This window comes from Capricornis sumatraensis, chromosome 2 (assembly GCF_032405125.1).
Source record: "Capricornis sumatraensis isolate serow.1 chromosome 2, serow.2, whole genome shotgun sequence".
Classification (NCBI taxonomy): Eukaryota; Metazoa; Chordata; class Mammalia; order Artiodactyla; family Bovidae; genus Capricornis; species Capricornis sumatraensis.
The window spans coordinates 76,940,351-76,963,649 of record NC_091070.1 but is presented as its reverse complement, the minus strand read 5'-3'; the positions used below and the strand labels follow the sequence as shown (position 1 = coordinate 76,963,649).

The window sequence follows — 23,299 nt, the reverse complement described above, 5'->3', positions numbered from 1 at the left end:
AAATGTCTAAGCCCTTATGGTGCTTGGTGTTCCAAATTAAAGAAATGCCTAGCAAAGATGTGTTACAAGCCACATTGATCAAACTATATGACTTGTGACACTATCTTCCAGTCCGATAACTGACAATCATAGCAATTACTATGATTTTTAACATCTTCCACAGGCTGGAAATTGTTCTAGGCACTGTGCAATTACTTAATTCTCGCAACAACCCTGTGAGGTATGTATAAGCTTGTTTACACATGAAGAAGCCAAAGCTCAAAAATACCAAACACCATGCCCAAGGTCACCCAGCCAGGAAATGATGAACGTAGGATGTTAAGCCAAATGTATCAACACAAACATGTTGTTTTCCTTACATCATGGTTCCTATCCCTGCCTTTGTGTTAGGGTGATAACCAAAGTCTAAGCAAATGTTCAGATTTCTGGGCAACACTTGCCAACATCATTCACTCAGACACTTGCCTAAATAGCTTTGCAAACATTGGTAAAGCAGGCAAAGGAAGTTTGCAAATGACTTCAGTAAAGCAGGAGGAAGACTTTGAACCACTGAAGTTGATATCCTCAAGTGTTCATGAAAAACTCTTCCATTAAGACAATAAAATGGGGATATCTTATTATCCATTCATCTGACAAATATTTACTGAGCACCTATTATGTGCTAAGTACTAGGTTCGTAATCATAAATAAAGTACATAGTACTTCTTTTATGCTGTTTAGAGTTTAGTGAGAATAGAATACAAGATATGTGGGAAGAGAATTTGGGGAAGAATGAGTACATGCATATGTATTGCTGAGTCCCTTAGTGTTCACCTGAAACTATCACAACATTGTGTGTCAATCAACTATACTCCAATACAAAATAAAAAGGTTTTTAAAAAAGGAAAACAAAATATAAACAAATTTTAATTTCAGATCATGACAAATGCCATGAAAGACAATGATGTTAGAGAGTTATAGAAGAGACTGTCTCTAGATTGCTTAGTTAAGAAGGGCCTCTCTGAGGAAATGCCATTTAAGCTAGGATCTGAAAGATGAAAAAAGAGCCAACCATGAGAAAGAAAGGTGATGAACTTTCTAGGCAGAGGAAATGGCAGATGTAAAGATCGATGTTTAGAAAGAACTTGGCCTCTTCCAAGAAATAAAAGACCAGCGTGGACACCACCCTTATGGCAGAAAGTGAAGAGAAACTAAAAAGCCTCTTGATGAAAGTGAAAGTGGAGCGTAAAAAAGTTGGCTTAAAGCTCAACATTCAGAAAACGAAGATCATGGCATCTGGTCCCATCACTTCATGGGAAATAGATGGGGAAACAGTGGAAACAGTGTCAGACTTCATTCTTCTGGGCTCCAAAATCACTGCAGATGGTGACTGCAGCCATGAAATTAAAAGACGCTTACTCCTTAGAAGGAAAGTTATGACCAACCTAGATAGCATATTCAAAAGCAGAGATATTACTTTGCCAACAAAGGTCCGTCTAGCCAAGGCTATGGTTTTTCCAGTGATCATGTATGGATGTGAGAGTTGGACTGTGAAGAAAGCTGAGCACCAAAGAATTTATGCTTTTGAACTGTGGTGTTGGAGAAGACTCTTGAGAGTCCCTTGGACTGCAAGGAGATCCAACCAGTCCATCCTAAAGGAGATCAATCCTGGGTGTTCTTTGGAAGGAATGATGCTGAAGCTGAAACTCCAATACTTTGGCCACCTCATGCGAAGAGTTGACTCATTTGAAAATATTCTGATGCTGGGAGGGATTGAGGGCAGGAGGAGAAGCGGATGACAGAGGATGAGATGTCTGGATGGCATCACCGACTCGATGAACGTGAGTTTGTGTGAACTCCAGGAGTTGGTGATGGACAGGGAGGCCTGGTGTGCTGCAATTCATGGGGTCACAAAGAATCGGACATGACTGAGCGTCTGAACAGAACTGAACTGAATTGTGGTTATAACTTTGAATGTGAGGCAGAGAATGGTGAGGGATGATATTGAAGAAACAAAAAAATATTTTCATGTCCTCTCAAGAAGTTTGAAATATTTTTCAGTATAGTAGGAAGTTATCAGAATGGTGCAAGCACAGACCAGACATGACACAATTTCTGTTTAAATGAACTCGTTCGTGTTATTATGTAGAGAATTCATTCAGCTCAGCATTTGTTACTAAATAATAGTCACTCAATATCACACTAATGGCTGGGAGAAAATGCCAAGTTGAATAAAACACAGTTCTATACTCCAGCATCTTTGGTCTAGTTGTGGTGACACATGTTGTAATGTCATGAAACATTGTACTCTGGATGTAATGTGCTGAGTGGACTGGATAACAGTGGATATGAAGAGGATATTTCAGGCAACAGTGTCTCCTACCTGTGTACAAAAGGTGTGGCATAATGGGACCCAACAGTTTACTCTGACTCCAGTGAGGAGGGCATGCTTAAATGCAGGGGGCTTTCAAAGGCAATCAGTAAAGGCGTGGTCAATAAATGTGTGGGTCACAAGAACCATGTCATATTTTTATGGTACTTTTGACAGGGCTGTGTTGAGAAGGAAATTTAAGCCATTTAAGCCATTTCAGTTGTACAGAAGTATGGTTATCATGGTAGTAAGGTATTCCATAGGTTTTCTGGGCAACACAATTTAACTTACACCAGACAGTACTAATCACAGAGTAATCTCATTCCCAAAGATAACTCTGTGCATAGTATAAAATCTAATTCATTGGGACTGGTTCATGGAATAACTAAACTGAATTTGAAAATTATGGAATTTGTATGAAATCAATGCTTTTATTATAGGCGATGGCAGACAATCAGGAGGTACAGCGCATCAAAGAACCCAAATAGAATCACCTTGTGTAGGATTCACACAGACGAACACCCACAAAGTGATAGTAAGACAACGCTTCATAGCAGTACTTAAGTGGTAGCTGGTAAAACTACAATGGAACAATTTTTTTTTTTGGTAGTTGCAAGCAAAATTTCTAATACTACCAGTCTTCAATCACATTAATCCTCATAACTCTCTAGAGAAGTAATGTAAAACTTTACTCTCCATTTCACAGGAAATGCAGAATGGAAATGACAACCCACTCCAGTATTCTTGCCTGGAGAATCCCATGGATGGAGGAACCTGGTAGGCTACAGTCCATGGGGTCGCAAAGTGTCGGACACGACTGAGCAACATCACTTCACTTTTCACAGGAAAAGATTTTTAGATCAAATAAAATAAAATGTGCTTAGTTACCTATTGAATAAATAGGAGAGTAAAAAGTAGAATGAAAATACCTTGACTCTTGGTTCTGTGGCTAACTTACTTTAAAGAGGAGACAGGAATCACTATCACACAGAAGTTTGTTCAGCAACTTTGTAATAGACAATTAAATTCCTCAGATTACAATCATCTTCTCTGCAATAGAGTAACTAATTGCCATAGTAGAAATAAACAAATGAGGATTAGGAATTTATTTCTGCACAAAAGGTGTGGAAATCTGTTCACATAAAAGCCTAAAATGTAGAGGCATAATTAGATAATATTTCTAAGTTTTCCAGGTATGTATAGTAGCGATAGCTAGGCCTGATTTCACTTACAAATACATAAAACTCTGATTTTCACTTGGGTTACATTCATGAAATAGTAGGGGATTGACAATGCATGACATTTTTTTTGCCAATTTGCATGTAATAGGGTTTAGATATTTTCATGAGCATCCCCCAGTTTAATAAGCTGTTTTGAGAACTTTCTGTCATTTCAATCATTTCTTACCTTTCAACCATGGTTAATGAGTCCCTCACTCTGTGTTGGGTATGTGTATGTCCATATTATCTGGAACCCAATTCCCTAAAGTACTCATAAGCACTATTTTTACAAGTTAACAGAACTCGGCAGAATAATAGCTCAAAGGCCTCAATCAATTCTAATTCCTTTCAGAATAATCAAAGAAATATTAGGCATTTTTATTATTAAGTGTATTCTATTTCATGCCATTATCTCCATTACAATTGATATAACTATTTTACATGGCAGCTCTCTGACCGTCTGTAGGGTCTCTAATCCTACTCCCCTTGGCCACAGTACACCATCATCCTCTTTACCTCAGGAATTTGCCTGGAGTCTTCTTGATTTGGACTTTCCCGTTCCACAATGAATTATTATACTTCTCCCAAGAGTGCTATTTTAGTTAACTCAGGAAATGAACACATAGAAATTATGTAAATCCAAGTAACTTCTTAACTATTTTCACCTATTTCTTCAAATAAATTTTAGAATATTATTGAAAATTATTGACCCAAAAAAGTCCTGTGGAGTTTTTAAGTAAATTAAATTTATAAATCAATTTAAGAAAATCCATTATATTACCAATTTTTCCATTCTTATACAAGGACATGTCTATATCTCTATCTCTCTACATTTTCTCAGCACAGCTTTGTAGTTTTTATCATAGAGGCATATATGCTTCCTTTATTGGGTGAAAAGAAAATCCCATATAAACAAATCTGTATTGATTTTTTATTGCAGCTATAACAACTTTACTACAAACTTAGAAGTTTACCCAACATAAATTTATCTTCTTACAGCTCTCTCAGTAGTTCAACACAAATTTCACTGAACTAAAAATCAAAGGTCAACAGGGCTACACTGCTTTCTCCTTCTTCATCGTCCCAGGTTTATGGAGGACTCATTGACAAAAATTGAATATATTTAAACTGTACAACATGATAATTTGATTATTATCACAATCAATTCTAATTAACACATCCATCACCTTATACAGTTACCGTGCATCTGTCTGTGTGTCTGTCTGGTGAGGATACTTAGGATCTGTTCTCTCAACAACTGTCAAGTATACAATAGGGTATTATTAACTATTGTCCTCGTGCTATACATTAATTCCCCAGAACTTATTTGCCGGGGTCCAGCCCCAGTGGATCCAGGGTAATTCGAAGGTGGGGACTGAGTCGGCGTCCTGGAAAAAGCTTATTTAATTACAAATATAGAGGGAGATTAGAAACAGATAGTGTAGTAGAAAAAGAGGCTGAATTCAGCTAGGAAAACGGGGAGCGAGAAAGAGACGACACGGGGGAATCAGTCTTTCCAGAAACTGATCCGATTTATTTTTCAGGTTTGTTTATATACCTTTTTGTTATACATAGGGATGAATACAGAGTCACGCGGGGGTCAGCAGACCTGACCCTTGTCACAATCAGGTGCTTCATATAAAATTATACAAAGGTCTTATGAGTTTCATCATCTTTTAGCCATGAGATCTGCTGACATTTTATGGCCCTTTCTGATGTCGGTCAGTTAACCAGAAAACTTATTTTTCCAGGGGTGATTTTTTCTTAAATCAGGTGGCACCCTACAAATAAAGTTGCATTCCTATAGGATGAGGGTGTAGTGAGTTACAATCAAGAAAAGAATTTACTTAACCTAAGGTTTAACATGATTAATCTTAAAGGTTAATACTTATTTCTCCTATATGCTAGTTATATTCATTATAAGGGCAGGAATATGGAGATTTAGCAGCAAATATTGGCTCAACAAATGTAAACCCTTCACCAATGTTCCCCTTAAGATCTATTTTGTCTTAAGATAGTGATAAAGTTACATTTTTACGTAGCATAGTGATTTATAATGATTTATAACAAAGTACAGTGATCTATAACAAAAGAGAAGATTCATTAACTCAAAAGTCTAGTATTGCTAACATCAAAAACTGCTATATTTCCTTTTTTATATTCCAAACACATTGATTAATATATTCCCAGGTGCCTAAGGATATGGAGGCCTGATGGCAATCATTGACTCATCAATGAAAAAAGCCCTACGCTAATACTCCAAACTCTTTGTGCTGTTTATGGTTGAGAGGTTGTCACACGAGCTAGTATGTCAGCAGAAAGGTTTGACCTGAGACATCCTTGTCACACCCAGGGCAGGGAATTAGCAGTAATTATTGGCATGACAAATGAAGAAAAAACCCTTCACCAATATTATTCCTAATCAACCCACTATACTATACTAATGATCTTCTAACTTCTCAAAAGAGTCTGTATTTTAAAAGTTTTAAAACATCCCGTGCCTCTCACAGTTGGGAGGCTGTGAACAATCACATGCGGCCGGACGAGCCTGATCAGGCAGGCCAGAGAACCTCCAGAGTTCGTAAGTTGAAACACTCTTGTCACGCCCAGGAATTTTTATTAACTGGAGCTGCAAGTTAACTCCTTCTCTGAGAGAAATGGTTATGGGGGAGAGCTCCCCGTAAAGTACTCTGGTTTGGGGGGTAGATGCTTGGGAACAGGGGGTTTCCTGAGGCTTGATCATGCCTTTGCGTATGCCAAGCTTCCTTCCTCATGACCTTTGCCATGGGCGGAGTTCCTCACGCTGGCCCCCAACACTTATTAATCTTACAACTGAAGTTTCGCTGAATTATTTTCTGAAGGCAATAGAAGAGAATCCATTTCCTTCCCTTTTTCAGTTTCTAGAGAGCACCCAGCTTCCTAAGTCCGTGAGCCCCTTCTCTGCTTTTCCGGCCAGCAATATCAAATCTCTCTGACTTCTATAGTCTTATCTCCCTCTGATTCTCCTGTTTCCCTCTTCTGTCTTTAAGAGCATTTGGATTACATTAGGTCCACCTGGATAATCTAGGCTACTGTTTCTATCTCGAAGTCAGCTGACTAGCAAAACTTAATCCCTGTTTGCTGTTCAACCTTTCCAGAGATTGGATGTAAACATCTTTGGGGGACTGTTAACTTTGTTTACCACATCACCTGTAATCCTTTCTTCTTTCCTTTGTCGCAAATTCCAAAATGTTCTCACTAAATTTAGCATTTAATTGTAATAACTAACTCATCACTATTTCCTGGTACATGTAATTACTCTAATTCTTATAAATTCTGATTTCTCTTTTATTGAACATTACTATTTCTTATATTTTGATATTTAAGTGTTAGTCGCTCAGTCATGCCCGACTCTTTGCGACCCCATGGACTGCAGCTCACCAGGTTCCTCTGTCCATGAGATTTTCCAGGCAATGATACTGGAGTGGGTTGCCATTTCCTCCTCCATTTTTACATTAAAAGCTACTATAAATCACATTTTTATGAAATAGAAAAGGAACAATTTCAGACCAATAACCACCACAATGTAGATTCAAACATTCTTCACAGAATAGCAAAATGTGAAAACAACAGTCAGTAATGTTTTGTTAAAAAATAATTCATTATGGCCATATAAAGTTTATCCCAACAGAGCAAAGAAGTCAGGCATAAAAGCGTACATACTGTATGATTCAATTTACATGAAACTCTAGGAAAGACAAACTTAGTTTACAGCAAGAAAAAATCAGATGCTTGGGTGCTTGGGTGGGGATGAGATTATTGGCTGGGAAGGTTCTGAAGAAATTTTGGGGGGTGATAGAAATGTCCTATATCTTGACTAGGGAGATAGTTGCATGAGTGAACTTTTGTCACAGTTTATCAAACTGTACAATTAAAATAAGTGCATTTTATGTAATTAACTTCTACCTTAACAAAGTTTATTTTTAAGTAAGTTCCAATATATCTCTGCCTTGATTTTGTAAAAATAAAGTACTTCCAAAAGTACAGAATGTGTGTAGAGATAAATAAAGAATCACCTTCAAAGTGACAAAGTTTAATTCAATATAAATATGTTGCTGTTGTTGATTTAACTGCTAAGTCATGTCCAATTCTTTGAGATCCATGGACTATAGCCTGCCAAGCTCCTCTGCCCATGGAATTTCCCAGGCAAGAATACTGGAGTGGCTTGCCATTCCCTTCTCAAGGGAATCTTCCCAACCCAGGGATTGAACTCACATCTCCCTGCACTGGCAAACGGATTCTTTATCTCTGAGCAACTAGGGAAGCCAATAAATATCATATAAAGCTTAAATAAACACCTTGAAAATACATTTGAAAGCAGGATCACTGTAATGTATAAAACATAGGTGTAATGTACAGCTTCCCAGAGGCAAAACCTACAGAACTGTACAAATCAAACAAGTAGGTTCTCTCAGAACTCTCCCTGTTCCTGAAACTAAGACTATGCCCCCAAAGTCTGTGTGTTCTTTTACGGGTGAAACTAGAAGTTTTCTTTAAACTTGTCCAGATCCTTTTCCCTTACATGTGACAACATGTATCTTTTCCTTTATTTAAGTAATAGTTGTTAAGTCCCCCTCCTTAGTACAGAAGTCTAGCCTGAAATGACTCTCCAGCTCATTTCACCTGACAACTTTGATTTCTTACCCTTAGTCACTCATGAAACATATGACCAAAATAATATCTGTAATTCCAAGTCCATCATGCACATGATTTCATGGAAAAAACTTGCCTCTGCCTGAGATGCTTCATGGCATTTTTCACTTCCTCATTCCTCAAGGTGTAAATGAGGGGATTCAGCACAGGGGTGACCAGCGTGTAGAAGACAGATACCACCTTGTCACTGCAGAAGTTGGTGTCTGGATGAGTGTAGAGGAAGATACATGGCCCAAAGAAGAGGGCAACCACCAGGAAGTGGGCTGAGCAGGTCGACAAGGCTTTCCTGCGCCCTTCAGCTGACTGTTTTCTAAGAGAAACCAAGATGACCGTGTAGGAGGTGACCAAAGCCAGAAAACAGAAGAGGGAGATGGTCCCACTATTGGACACAATCAGCATTCCTGTGAGATATGTATCTGTGCAGGCCAGCTTGATGACAGGGGGAACATCACAGAAGTAACTATCAATTATGTTGGGGCCGCAGTAAGGTAGGCAAATGGTCAAGAAGGTCTGCACCAGTGAGTGAACGGTACCCCCCAACCAGAGAGCAAAGACAAGCTGTACGCAGACCCTCATGTCCATCACACTGGGGTAGTGTAATGGCGCACAGATGGCTACATAACGATCATAGGCCATAACGGTCAGCAGAAAGATCTCAGCACAGGCAAACAGATGTAGGAAGAAGAGCTGTGCAATGCAATGATCAAAGGAAATGGTCTTCCTCTCCAAAAGCAAACCCTCCAGCATCTTGGGCACAGTGACAGATGAGTGGCAGATATCAATAAAGGACAGGTTGCTCAGGAAGAAATACATGGGGATATGAAGACGTGGAGTAAAGACTATGGTAACCATGATCAGAATGTTCCCCAAAAGCGTTAGCACATACATGACTGAGAATGCCAGGAAAAATAATATCTGCAGTACCCAGTTATCAGTGAGTCCCAAGAAGACAAATTGAGTCACTCTTGTTTGGTTCAGAGCATCCATCCAAAGAGCTTCCAAAGGACCTTGTGGGGGAAACAAACAACATGAACTGTAATTTAGCCTTAATGTTATAGGATTCGAACTAACAGAAGTGACTCTGAATTTCTATCTTGGTTGCTTATTTATTATCATGGTATGTAGAGTATAAGATCAATTTAATTGCAATTGTTATAATATATCCAGTCTTCCTTGTGTCGGTAAAGAATCTGCCTGCAATGCAGGAGACTGCTTGCAATATAGGAGACCCAGGTTTGATCCCTGAGTCAGGAAGATCCCCTGGAGAAGGATGACAACCCACTCCAGTATTCTTGCCTGAAAAATCCCACTGATACAGAAGCCTGACGGGCTGCAGTCCCTGGGGTTGCAAGAGTCAGACATGACTTAGCAACTAAACTACATATTATACCCAGTATATATCAGGAGCCATTCCACGCACTTTATATACACCATTCTGTTTAGCCATAACTGTACCATTGCATGGGCTTCCGCACTGGCTCAGCAGTAAAGAATCTGCCTGAGCAATGATGACCCTGTATGCAAGACAGCCAAAAAGACACAGATGTGTATAGCGGACTTTTGGATTCAGAGGGAGAAGGAGAGGGTGGGATGATTTGGGAGAATGGCATTGACACATGTATACTGTCATGTAAGAATCGAATCACCAGTCTATGTCCGATGCAGGATACAGCATGCTTGGTGCTGGTGCATGGGGATGACCCAGAGGGATGTTGTGGGGAGGGAGGTGGGAGGGGGGTTCATGTTTGGGATCGCATGTACACCCGTGGTGGATTCATGTCAATGTATGGCAAAACCAATACAGTATTGTAAAGTAAAATAAAGTAAAACTAAAAATTTAAAAAAAAAAAAAAAAGAATCTGCCTGCAATGCAGGAACCACAAGAGATGTGGGTTTGATCCTTGGGTGGGGAAGATCCCCTGGAGCAGGGCATGGCAACTGCCTCAGTATTCTTGCCTGGAGAATCCCATTGGCAGAGGAGCCTGGCAGGCTACAGTCCATAGAGTCACAGATAGTCAGACAGGACTGAAGCAACTTAGCACACATGAACGCACCATTGCATAAGCGTTATTGTTCCTGTCTTGCAGGTAAGCAAGCTCTACAAGAATAAATAAATTGCCCAAAACCCTTAGCTACGAGTTGGGTGATTTTCTTCATTTCAGTCTAACCCACAGGCAACACCAATTTAGAATTCTAAAATACCACTCCCAGCTAAAATCATTCACTATTCCACTCTTTCTATCAAAAATACCTTCAAAGCCTGCAACTGTCTGCTACATTTATTTTTCAGGTACAGGATCTTTCTCCAACCAAGCATGCTACCTCCATCTTGTTACTTTCCAAAATCCTTGTTCACATGTGGTGAATTCATATAACTATAATGTTTGGCCTTCACTTCCCTAAGCCTCAGTTTTCTGAACTGTACCATAGGAACTAGACATCTTTTCTGTGTGATTAGTTGTAGCAGATGTCTAGGGCTTCTGGCAAAAAGATCAAGAGAGAAGCCAGGGTATGAGAAGAATTTCTGACTCTGAAAGATATCATAAAAAATTGAAGCCCATATATATGTTTAAGAAAAAATCTAAACAAATGACAAAAGATTAATTTCCAAAATATGCAAGCAGCTCATACAGCTCAATATCAGAAAAACAAACAACCCAATCAAAAAGTGGTAAAAACACCTAAACAGACATTTCTCCAAAGAAGACATTCAGATGGCTAACAAATACATGAAAAGGTGCTTAATATCGCTCATTATTGGAGAAATGCAAATCAAAACTACAATGAGATATCACCTCATACTAATCAGAATGGCCATCATCAAAAAGTCTAAAAACAATAAATGCTGGAGAGAATGTGGAGAAAAGGAAATGCTCTTGCACTGTTGGTGGCAATGTAAATTGGGACAGCCACTGTGAAGACAGTATGGAGATTCCTTAAAAAACTAGAAATAAAACCAGCATAGGACCCAGAAATCTCACTCCTAGGCATATACCCTGAGGAAACCAAAACTGAAAAAAACACATGTATCCCATCATTCCTTGCAGCACTATTTACAATAGCTAGAACCTAGATTCACTTTCACTTTTCACTTTCATGCCTTGGAGAAGGAAATGGCAACCCACTCCAGTGTTCTTGCCTGAAGAATCCCAGGGATGGGGAAGCCTGGTGGGCTGCCATCTGTGGGGTCGCACAGAGTCGGACACGACTGAAGCAACTTAGCAGCAGCAGCAGCAGCAGCAGATGTTCATCAACAGACACATGGATAAAGAAGTTGTGGTACATATACACAATGGAATCTTACTCAGCCGTAAAAAGGAATGCATTTGAGTCAGTTCTGATGAGGCGGATGAACTAGAACCTATTATACAGAGTGAAGTGAGTCAGAAAGAGAAAGATAAATATCATATTCTAATGCATATCTACGGAATCTAGAAAAATGGTACTGAATAATTTATTTTCAGGGCAGCAATGGAGAAGTAGACATGGAAAACAGACTTATGGACATGGGGAGAGGGGAGGAGAGGGTGAGATGTAAGGAAAGAGTAATATGGAAACTTACATTACCATATTTAAAATAGAGAGCCAATGGGAATTTGCTGTATGGCTCAGGAAACTCAAACAGAGGCTCTGAATCAACCTAGAGGGGTGGGGTAGGGAGGGAGATGTGAGGGAGGTTCAAAAGGGAGGGATATATGTATACCTATAACTCCAGTACTTTGGCCACCTCATGCAAAGAGTTGACTCATTGGAAGAAACTCTGATGCTGGGAGGGATTGGGGGCAGGAGGAGAAGGGGACGACAGAGGATGAGGTGGCTGGATGGCATCACTGACTCGATGGACATGAGTCTGAGTGAAATCCGGGAGTTGGTGATGGACAGGGAGGCCTGGTGTGCTGCAATTCATGGGGTCGCAAAGAGTCGGACACAACTGAGCGACTGAACTGAACTGATGGCTGATTCATGTTGAGGTTTGACAGAAAACAACAAAATTCTGTAAAGCAATTATCCTTCAATTAAAAAATAAATTTAAAAAAAAAGAAAAAATCTAATGAAAAGCACTAAACTTTGGGACTGGCTGAAATCTTCAAAGCCAAGATAGTTTCCTTTATGTCCTTAGGCTGTTTCCAGGGGCAGCAGATGGTAGTTATTGCTTCTTTAGCTCCAGAGAAATTTATTTACTGTTAGTAAACAGAGTTTTTGCTCTGGTTTTAAAAAGAGGTGGGCTGAGACTTTGACAAAGGGTCACTTTAGAAAAATTACATAGCTTCTCTGAACTTCAGTTCAGTTCAGTTCAGTTCACTTCAGTTCAGTCACTCAGTCGTGTCTGACTCTTTGTGACCTCATGAACTGCAGCACGCCAGGCCTTGCTGTTCATCACCAACTCCTGGAGTCCACCCAAACCCATGTCCATTGAGTCAGTGATGCCATCAAACCATCTCATCCTCTGTCGTCCCCTTCTCCTCCTGCCCTTAATCTTTCCCAGCATCAGGATCTTTTCAAATGAGTCACCTTCACATCAGGTGGCCAAAGTATTGGAGTTTCAGCGTCAACATCAGTCCTTCCAATGAACACCCAGGACTGATCTCCTTCAGAATGGACTGGTTGGATCTCCTTGCAGTCCAAGGGACTCTCAAGAGTCTTCTCCAACACCACAGTTCAAAAGCATCAATTCTTCGGCACTCAGCTTTCTTTATAGTCCAACTCTCACATCCATATATGGTTACTGGAAAAATCATAGCCTTGACTAGATGGACCTTTGTTGACAAAGTAATGTCTCTGCTTTTTAATATGCTGTCTAGGTTGGTCATAACTTTCCTTCCAAGGAGTAAGTGTCTTTTAATTTCATGGCTCCAATGACCATCTACACCATCTGCAGATTTTGGAGACCAAGAAAATAAAGTCAGCCACTGTTTCCCCTGTTTCCCCTCTTTCCCCATCTATTTGCCATGAAGTGATGGGACTGGAAGCCATGATCTTAGTTTTCTGAATGTTGAGCTTTAAGCCAACTTTTTCACTCCCTTCTTTCACTTTCATCAAGGGGCTCTTTAGTTCTTCACTTTCTGCCATAAGGGTGGTGTCATCTGCATATCTGAGGTTATTGATATTTCTCCTGGCAATCTTGATTCCAGCTTGTGCTTCTTCCAGCCCAGTTTCCTCATATGTACAAATCAATCCCTGGGTCAGGAAGATCCCCTGGAGGAAGAAATGGCAACCTGCTACAGTATTCTTGCCTGGAAAATGCCACAGATAGAGGAGCCAGGCGGGCTATAGTCCATATAACCAGACACAACTGAAGCAATTTAGCACATAGGCACGAATGCACACAAACCTACTTCACAAACTGTTATTCAAGTGGCCAACATATAGCCCAGCACTTGTAATGCATGAAAGTCTTCTTTATATTATAACTAAGAGATATCTGCAAAAAAAAAATCCCAAAAATCCCTAAGAGAGAAAATGTAGGTCATGTATTTAGTAGCCTAAAATAAGAACCGCAAAAAAGCAGGTGATAAAAAGTGAGAGGGATTTCCCCGGTGGACCAGTGGGCTAAGACTGCAGGCCCCCAATGCAGGCGGCCTGTGTTCAATCCCTCCTTGGGGAACTAGATCCCACATACTGCAACTAAGAGTTCATATACTGCAACTAAAGAGCCTGCATGCAAGATCTTTTCTTGCATCTAGGATCATTTATTTACATGCAGTGAAATAAATAAATATGAAAGAGAGAGAGAGAAAGAAAAAGAGAGAGGGCTCACTGGTTAATCAAACAATATTTAGTGAATGCTCCAACAGCATCTGTGCCCAAGGAATATTCTTTCCCCAGACTTCCCAGGGCTCTATCTTTCTCATTTTTAAGGTTTTATCTCAAATATGACCCTCGCATGGAGGCCCTGCAGACAACTATAACCAAAAGAACAACCTCTCACTTACACAATATCCTAGTCCATCTCTTTTGTAGCACTTATAAAGACTTGAAATTATCTAAATTATTTGCGTTCATATCTACTGTCTGCTTTTACAAATATAAACCCTTCGAGGACAAAGACTAGATCTCTTTGGTTTATGACTACATCCCCAAAGCTTGTGTTCAGCAGTGAATGAGATCCCAACTCCCAGCCATAATAAGTTCAGCAGTGACTAAGACTTCCATGCGTTAAACTACAGAAGCCCCTGAAGAAATGCTAAGGAGTTTCTGCCCTAAAGAGTCCATAAAAACAAAAACATACACAATAAAAATAACAACAAGTATACACTGCCAGTTGAAAGTAGATTTTAACAGTCTCCTGGTTTTTAAAGATTTTATTCTTCTGAAAAGATGCAGAGCACCTCCTTCAACTGTCCCATTACATCATTCTCTGTGTCTCTTCAACCTTTGCACTCTTTGTCCACCATCATGCTGATCTGTTTTATACTTATATTATATTTTATATCTGTTCTATGTTTTTCTTATGCCTGAAAATAAAAAAGTCTGGAGGGCTGAAGAAGTATAATCAAAAAGTTGGAGAGGTGAGGCACATTGAAATGACCAATATACCTGCAGGGAAGAAATGTACACAAAAAAACACTGTTATTCTTAGTTTTTGGTGACACATGATTAGTGCTATCTTGCTGTAAACACATTAAATTTCACTCCTTCCTTGGGTCATCCAGTAAACTCACAGATGGACTGACCCATAAATAACTTTGCAGATGAGGACCTTTAAGTGTAGAAACATAGAACAACAGTATTAGCTCAACAAATACTTTTGCATGATTATAAACTCTCCAATATTTTAAATTATTACTTTTAGAAATTATTTATTAGAAATGAATTTACTAGCTCAAAAATTGTGACTCAAAATACAGTGTTGTCAAACTGCTTCCCAAAATGTTGGCAGGGTTGAGTTAATTTACTCATGGTCACTCACTTAGCAATTGGTTGAAACAGGATTTGAATTTCCTGTTCAAAAGATTTTCCTATTTCCAAAAGCCTACACTCTCAACCTCTGTGCCATGCTGCTTAAAAGCAAAAAATATAAAATGTCCTTTAAGGAGGAAGAAAGTGCGAGTATGCACCTCCTGAAGGAAGAGAAACATCTCATTCATAAAGTATGTGGCACAAAGGAGAAACTCACCAAATATTCCATGAACTAATTGAAAAAAATATTTGTAGAGTAACACTGAAATGAAGTTTCAAAATTTGGGAGGAAGTTGATCTGTGCATTAAAATATTTGTCTAGATTTTTAAGGAAAACCATAAAAATCTTATCTACAAAGGGGCAACCGAACAAAAAGGACTAGAGACCCCACTAGATATCACTGTTGTTATACTGATGTATATTGGTATTTTTCATAAAATGCTACAAGAAAATAAAAATCTGTCCCTTCCTATCCTTTCCGTGCCATCTGCCTTTCTCCCAAGAGCTCCACAATTCCCACACCAGCTCTGCAATGGAAACAGTAAGAATTTTCCCATATTTGAAATCACTCCTCTCAGAAGTATAGTGAATTGTCAGGGATCAAACATTGTAAGCAGCAGCCTCCTTTAACTCGTGAATCCCCAGTTCCAGTCCACTCATCCTTACTGTTTGCTCAGAGATACTCAAACCCCATCTTTACCTGCCTCTTCTCTCTTTGTTGCCACCTGATCTCTAGTTCAGCACTACAGGCTCAAGCCTTGGCAAAGACACACTTAGCGACGACTCCCTTTGCCAAGGAGAAACTGAGCTCCATCCCAGTAGACTATTATCGTTTTAGCTTCAAAAGGGAATTTGTAAAACCCTGAGTTGCCACGATCTTTTAACTTTTTGTGTTGTGTTAGGGTATGCGGGCTTCCCAGGTGTCGCTAGTGATAAAGAATCCACCTACCAATGCAGGAGACGTAAGAGATATGGGTTGGGAAGATCCCCTGAAGAAGGGAATGGCAATTCACTCCAGTATTTTGCCTGAAAAATTCCATTTACAGAGGAACGTGGCAGTCGGACAGGACTGAAGTGACTTAGCACGCATGCACGCATAGCCAATGAACAATGTTGTGGTAGTTTCAGGTGAACAGCGAAGGGACTCAGCCATACATATACATGTATCCATTCTCCCCCAAACCTCCCCCCTCCCGTCAACCAGGCTGACACATAACATTGAGTAGAGTTCCACATGCCATACAACGGGTCTTTGTTGGTTATCCATTTTGAATACAGCAGTGTGTACATGACCTTCCTGAACTCCCTAACTATCCCTTCCCCCAGCCACCATAAGTTTGTTTTCTAAGTCTGTGAATCTCTTTCTGCTTGTGAGCTCACTTGTGTCATTTCCTTTTAGATTCCACATTTAAGAGATGTTATATATCTCCTTCTCTGATCTTGCTTGGAGCCATCTTGTATGAGAGAAGTGCCTGTGTCAGTTGAAAGCCAGGGGCTTAAACCCTAAAGAAGAGGAAGGCAGAAGTTCCTGAGTGAGTGAGTGAAGTCGCTCAGTTGTGCCCAACTCTTTGCGACCCCATCAATAGTAGCCTGCACCAAGCTCCTCCGTCCATGGGATTTTCAAGGCAAGAATACTGGAGTGGGTTGCCATTTCCTTCTCCAGGGAATCTTCCCAACCCAGGGATCAAACCCAGGTCTCTCACATTGTAGACAGATGCTTTACCATCTGAGCCACCAGGGAAGAAGAGAGAAGACAGAAGCTCCTAGGGACACTCTAGACTTTGACAGCTTTATTTCTCTAATAAAGTGGGGTGCAGCTAAGTTCAGAGATGGTTTGCAGCTTGCCCAGCTTTTGCATGGCAGAACTGGGACTCTGTCCCAGTTCCCCTGCCCTTGGATTTTTCCACTACTCAGCAGTTGCCTCCAGAGAGCTGAGCTAGGTGAACTCCTAAATCTTTTAGTATTAATGTATTTTATTTAGTTTCCTTTTTAAAGATTTTATTCTTCACAGCATACTGCATTATCTTTTTAATGCCATAGACTCATTTTTTTTTAGATATTTTTATGTGAACCATTTTTTAAAGTCCTTATTGAATCTATTACAATATTGTTTCTGTTTAAACATTATGATTTGGACATTAATAACTGGTTTTCTATTTAAATAGTTTCACCTTTTTAATATTGGTCTCTGAATTTGTTAATCCCATTCCTTCTCTATAAATTTTGCATTTCTCCTTTTCAATACCCTTGCTTTCTTCTAGCCAAGAAAGGTAAAACTAAGCCTATTTGCCGTTCCATTTCAATCATTAACTATTATGAACACCATTAAAACTATATTTGAATAAGTCCCAGAATCTGTTACTCAAAGGCCGTTCATTCATTCAACAAACATTTATTATAGAAAGCATTTATCTTTAGTTAATATAAATAAATTGCATATTTTATGAAATATGACCTGATAATAACTTTAGGCTTAAAATTTTGTGTCAAGAATATGTAAAATTGTTTTGATTTTGGTAATCATGTCACAACATATATGTGCAGCAAATCACCACATTGTCACCTTAAATATATATACTTTTTATCTGTCAATTATACTTCAGTAAAGCTAGGGGAGAAAACAGAAAAGTTTTTAAGGAGTTGTGTCAAATTAAATCCAGTTAATCTTACTTAGGTTCTACTATTGCCCTGCTGAGTTAAAAAACATTATCAAGTGAAGACCTGCACTTCCCTGGTGGCTCAGGATCCCACATACCACAGAGCAACTAAGTCAATGGTGGTGGTTTAGTCGCTAAGTCATGTCCGACTCTTTGCGATTTCATGGACTGTAGCCCACCAGGCTCCTCTGTCTGTGGGATTCTCCAAGCAAGAATACGGGAGTGGGTTGCCGTCTTTCTTCAGGGGGATCTTCTCCACCCAGAGATTGAACCCGGGTCTCCTGCATTGCAGGCAGATTCTTTACCGACTGAGTTACTTGGGACGCCCGCCAAGCCCATAGGTGGCAACTACTGCGCCTGTGCTCTAGAGCAGAGCCCAAGAGCAGCATCCACTGACCCCTTGCGCCGCAACTACTGAAGCCCGTATGCCATGGAGCCCATGTTCCGCGACAAGAGAAACGACCTCAGTGAGAAGCCCAGGCACCGCAACTGAGAGAATAGCTACCACGCATCACGACTAGAGAAGAGCCCACTGAGCAATGAAGATACAGTACAGCTAAAAAGAAATACATAAATAAAAAAATTTAAAGGGTGGATTTTTAAAAAAAGTGAAGACCTATTTCATGCATTAATGTATCTAAAACTTTCAGTTCTTTTTACTCCTTTAGTCAACTTATCTCTCACTTGGGCAAGTCACTTGACTTTATATTCATTCTCTGGAAAGTAGGTAACAATTTTACCCCTTTAATTATTGTGACAGTTAATTTTATATGTCAATTTGGCAAGGCCATCATAGCCAGTTGTGCAGTCAAGTATCCTCTAGATGTTGTTATGACAATGTTTCCAGAATGTGATTAACATTTAAATCAGTAAGCTTTGAGTAAAACAGATTACCCTTAATAGTGTGGGTAGGTCTAATACAATCAGTGGAAATTCTTAAAAGACTAAGAACCCCAAAAGAAGAAATTTAGCCTCCAGACTGTCTTTAGACTCAAGACTGAAAGACTGACTTCTGAAAGAATATCCAGCCTGCAGCCTGTGCTGCAGACTTCAGATCTGTCAGGCCCCAGAAACTCACCAGTCAATTCCTTAAGATAAGTCTCTCTCTCTCTTTCTCTCTCTCTCCTTCTCTCCCTCTCTCTCTCTCTCCCTATATATAAAATTTATTTAAGATAGATAGATGATAAACAGATATATATATAAACTGAGATCCTATTGATTATGGTTCTTTGGCGAACCCTAACTAATACAATTACCTTCCTTGCAATGATTTTAAAGGTGGCAGTGTGGCTTAGGTTTAGAAAAGTTTAGGTATACAGAAAGACCACTGTTCATTTACCACTCTAGGAAGTTAAACTTCCCTTAAAGATATTATTATCTCCTCTCTTCCCCACCTCAACATCCACTTTAAATAAGTAGCAATTATCATTACCACTTTATAAAGGTGAGGCAAAAAGAAGATAGGAAAACTCTGTGTCATCAAGTCAAATCAATTGACCCAGAAGCTCTGCTAAATTCTGGACTCTCTTTTAAAGGCCAAAACAATATTTTTCAATGTTTAGTAGGTAACATTTGTTTATCAACTTACTTTGCTTGTTTAAAATAGATTTTCCTCTGATATCAAACACTTACCATCTATTCCTATATGTCCTCTAATGATTCAGTTCTCTTCTCACACTGTTACAGAAGTCCAGGATGTAAAATCACAGAGCACAAAATTCTGTACAAGGTGGATCTCACGCTTGAAAGCTTTGTGATTTTTATCTATCTGACATAGGATTTTGAAGTGATCATTGCATGACTATAATTGAACTTGCTACCAATGAATACTCAGGGGTATTATTAAGTTTTCTGTTTCAATGAATATCCTGTTATTAGTTCCATTCACTTAGCAATTTAGTAAATGGACAATAAAACTAGCACACTTCAAATATGAAAGAGTTCCAAACCTTTAGCAATTTACAGTACACACCAGGGATTCAAAGTCTGCTGACAGGTGAAAGCTCACCCATGATTACTAAGATTGGTATCAATCCATGGGCTCCCAAAATGCCCAGTAAGCAGCTTGGAACTTAGTTTCCAGAATTATCTGACTCAACACCTGCTTTTTCTATTGCTTAAGTAAAAGTTTAGAGCCAAAAAAAACAGTACAGATCACTTCACAGATTGCCTACATGAAGTAATCACTTTAAACAAGCAAAATATACCAAGATACTTTGTAACCAGCTAATTTTTAAAAATACTTAAAATTTTTTTGACTACTCAAAGCAAAGATAATAATGATGCATTGTGACATTTGTAGCATGCAGGAGTAAAATACATGAAAATAATGACAAAAAGCTGAGAGGAGAAAAAAATGTAAGTTTGAAAGGAAAGTGAAGTCGCTCAGTCGTGTCCAACTCTTTGCCACCCCATGGACCAAGCTCCTCTGTCCATGGGATTTTCCAGGCAATAGCACTGGAGTGGATTGCCATTTCCTTCTCCAGGGGATCTTCCTGACCCAAGGATCGAACCCAGGTATCCCGCACTGTAGACAGACGCTTTACCATCTGAGCCACCAGGGAAGTCAGTTGCTGTCGTTCAGTCACTAAGTCAAGATTGACTCTGCAACCCCATGGAAGCAGCATGCCAGGCTTCCCTGTCCTTCACTATCTCTCAGAGTTTGCTCAAACTCATGTCCATTGAGTCGATGATGCCATCCAACGATCTCATCCTCCTTCTCCTCCTGCCCTCAATCTTTCCCAGCTTCAGGATCTTTTCCAATGAGTCATCTCCTTGTATCAGGTGCCCAAAGTATTGGAGCTTCAGCTTCAGCATCAGTCCTTCCAATGAATATTCAGGGTTGATTTCCTTTAGGATTGGCTGGTTTGATCTTGCTGTCCAAGGGATTCTCAAGAGTCTTCAGCACTGTATTTGAAAGCACCAATTCTTCAGTGCTCAGCCTTTTTTATGGTCCAACTCTCACATCCACACATGACTACTGGAAAAACCATAACTTTGACTGTACAGACCTTTGTTGGCAAAGTAATATCTCTGCTTTTAAATATGCTGTCTAGATTTGTCGTAGCTACCACATGCTCTTTTTTTCCAAAGAGCAAACATTTCAATTGACTCCATGCCATGACTTCAGCCACCATCCATGGTGATTTTGGAGTCCGAGAAGATAAATACAGCCAGTGGTGTCATGTTATTTGATGGCATGCTACACTAAAGATGTATACTATAAATGCTAGAGAAACAGCTACAGATAAAGTAGTATAGTTAATAAGGTAATAGTGAAGATAAAATAAAATATTTTTTTAAACTCAATTAATCCACATGAAAAAAAGAAAAAGAGGAAAAATGAGAATAGGAAACAAACAGCAAAATCCAGATCAACCAAACCCCATCAATAGTCATGTTAAATATAGATGGTCTAGCTCATATCCAGAATATATAAAGAAAAAAAACAACAAAAAGACAGCCCAACTTACAAATAGACAAAGCATTTTTTTCCCCAAACTTTAAACTTTTTATTTAGTATTGAGATATAGCTGATTAACTATGGACATTTAGGCTGCTTCCATGTCTTAGCTATTGTAAACCATACTGCAATGAACAGTGGGGTGCAGGTATTCTTTTGGATCACGTTTTTCTCCAGATATATGCCCAGAAGTGGGATTACAGGGTCATATGGTAGCTAGACAAAGGATTTAACTAGCCATTTCTCCAAAGAAGATATATAATAGTCCAATAAGCCCACAAAATATTTTTTCAACATAACTAACCTTCAGGAATGTAAATTGATGCACACAGTTTGGAAAAAACAATTTGGCAGCTTCTCAAAATATTAAACACAGAGATATCATAACCCAGCAAATCTACTCCTATACCCTAGAAAATTGGGACTGTATATCCATATAGAATTTTTTCTATATATATTAATTGTAGTATTATTCATCTAATACTTTTTTTCCAAAAGTGGAAAAAACAAAATGTCTACCAAATGACAAAGAGGTAAACAAAGTGTAGAATAGTCATAAAATTAAATATTTCAGTAATAGAAAGGAATGAGGCACTAATACATGATACAACATGTATCCAGATTTGCAGTGTAGGAGATGGAAACACCGTGGAATTTGATGTCGTTGAGGAGAAAAGGGTATGGAGGCAGCAAATGTTACAGGCCTTACTGGAGTTTCAGTGCCAGGCATCAACATGCAGCAAACTGTAACCATTATAGACGCTACCCACATAGTAGGGGTTCTCTGCCAATTACCAGAATTACCAAAACAGAAGAAAAGGGAAGAGACCAAGGCATGGAAGCATGGTCCAGAAGACCAGGCCCAACAGTGTCAGGCCATAGCTCTCACTGCACTACACATGGAGACCCCATGAGCAACAGCCACCGTCTTCTAACCCTCTGGTGCAGGAAAAACCAGGGGAGTGTGCTGATAACCAGGAGACAGGAGATCAAGGTCGACTAATGTTTTAAAAGAAACATCAGACCCAAAATGGAGTCACTTGTGCTAAGCCCACCTCACCAAGCCAAAACTTAATACCAAACCAAACTGTAGTTTCAGTCTTCCGCAGGAATGTGATCTTAAGTGGTCAGTCTGGAATTTCCTGGTCAGTGGTAACGAGGTAATCCTGCCTGAGAGACCCCTTCCATCCCCCAAAGAAAGATTAGGTAATCTACTTTTTTCCCTTGCCTGCCCCCTTCTGTCTACAAAAATCTTTCCTTTTCAGCAGCTTTTCTATTCACTAGGTGGGATGCTGCCTAAATCATGAATCATTGAATAAAGCCAATTTGATCTTTAAACTTACACTTAAATTTTGTTTTTTAGTAGCAGTGAGACAGAATATGGATTGGTTTTGTAGATTATGATTTCTTAGGGACCCTCCTCACCAAAGACAGCATAGAAAAGACAGCAAAAAAACATAAAGGAAAATCAAAGAGATGAGTCCAAGGTCAACAGCCACCTCAAAGTTGGCACAGATTCAGTTACCTCTGTGCTGTGCTTAGTCACTCAGTCATGTCCAACTCTTTGCGACCCCATGGACTATAGCCCACCAGGCTCCTCTGTCCATGGGGATTCTCCAGGCAAGAATACTGGAGTGGGTTGCCATGTCCTTCTCCAGGGGATCTTCCCAACCCAGGGATAGAACCCAGGTCTCCCACACTGCAGGCAGATTCTTTACCATCTGAGCCACCAGGGAAGCCCTCAGTTACCTCTGCTGATGCCTGGAAAACCCTAAACCATGGCATGGCAAAGAGACAAAGTAGCTGATGCTACATGTGAGTGGGGGTAGCACTGAAAGTTTCAATCCTCTATTCTTACGGTTGTGAGGGCAACCAGCCCTCATCTGTTCCTAAGGCTAAGTAGGGCTGGCCTAAGTAAAGGTTAGCTTTACTATTTAGTCATCCAATAAGAAGAAATAAATATGGAATTCCAGCAGTAAAAAATGAACAAGTGGTTGGAGCTAACACCCTCCAATG

The 23,299-nt window shown here is 39.6% G+C and overlaps 1 protein-coding gene across 1 annotated transcript; it reads right to left on the bottom strand.

The window, feature by feature from the left end:
- Positions 1–8,307: 8,307 nt before the first annotated feature.
- On the bottom strand, positions 8,308–9,249 carry OR4E2 (olfactory receptor family 4 subfamily E member 2). The gene has a single exon (XM_068993152.1). It carries the CDS (start codon positions 9,247–9,249, stop codon positions 8,308–8,310), a length of 942 nt encoding a protein of 313 aa, XP_068849253.1.
- Between the last annotated feature and the right edge of the window lie 14,050 nt (positions 9,250–23,299).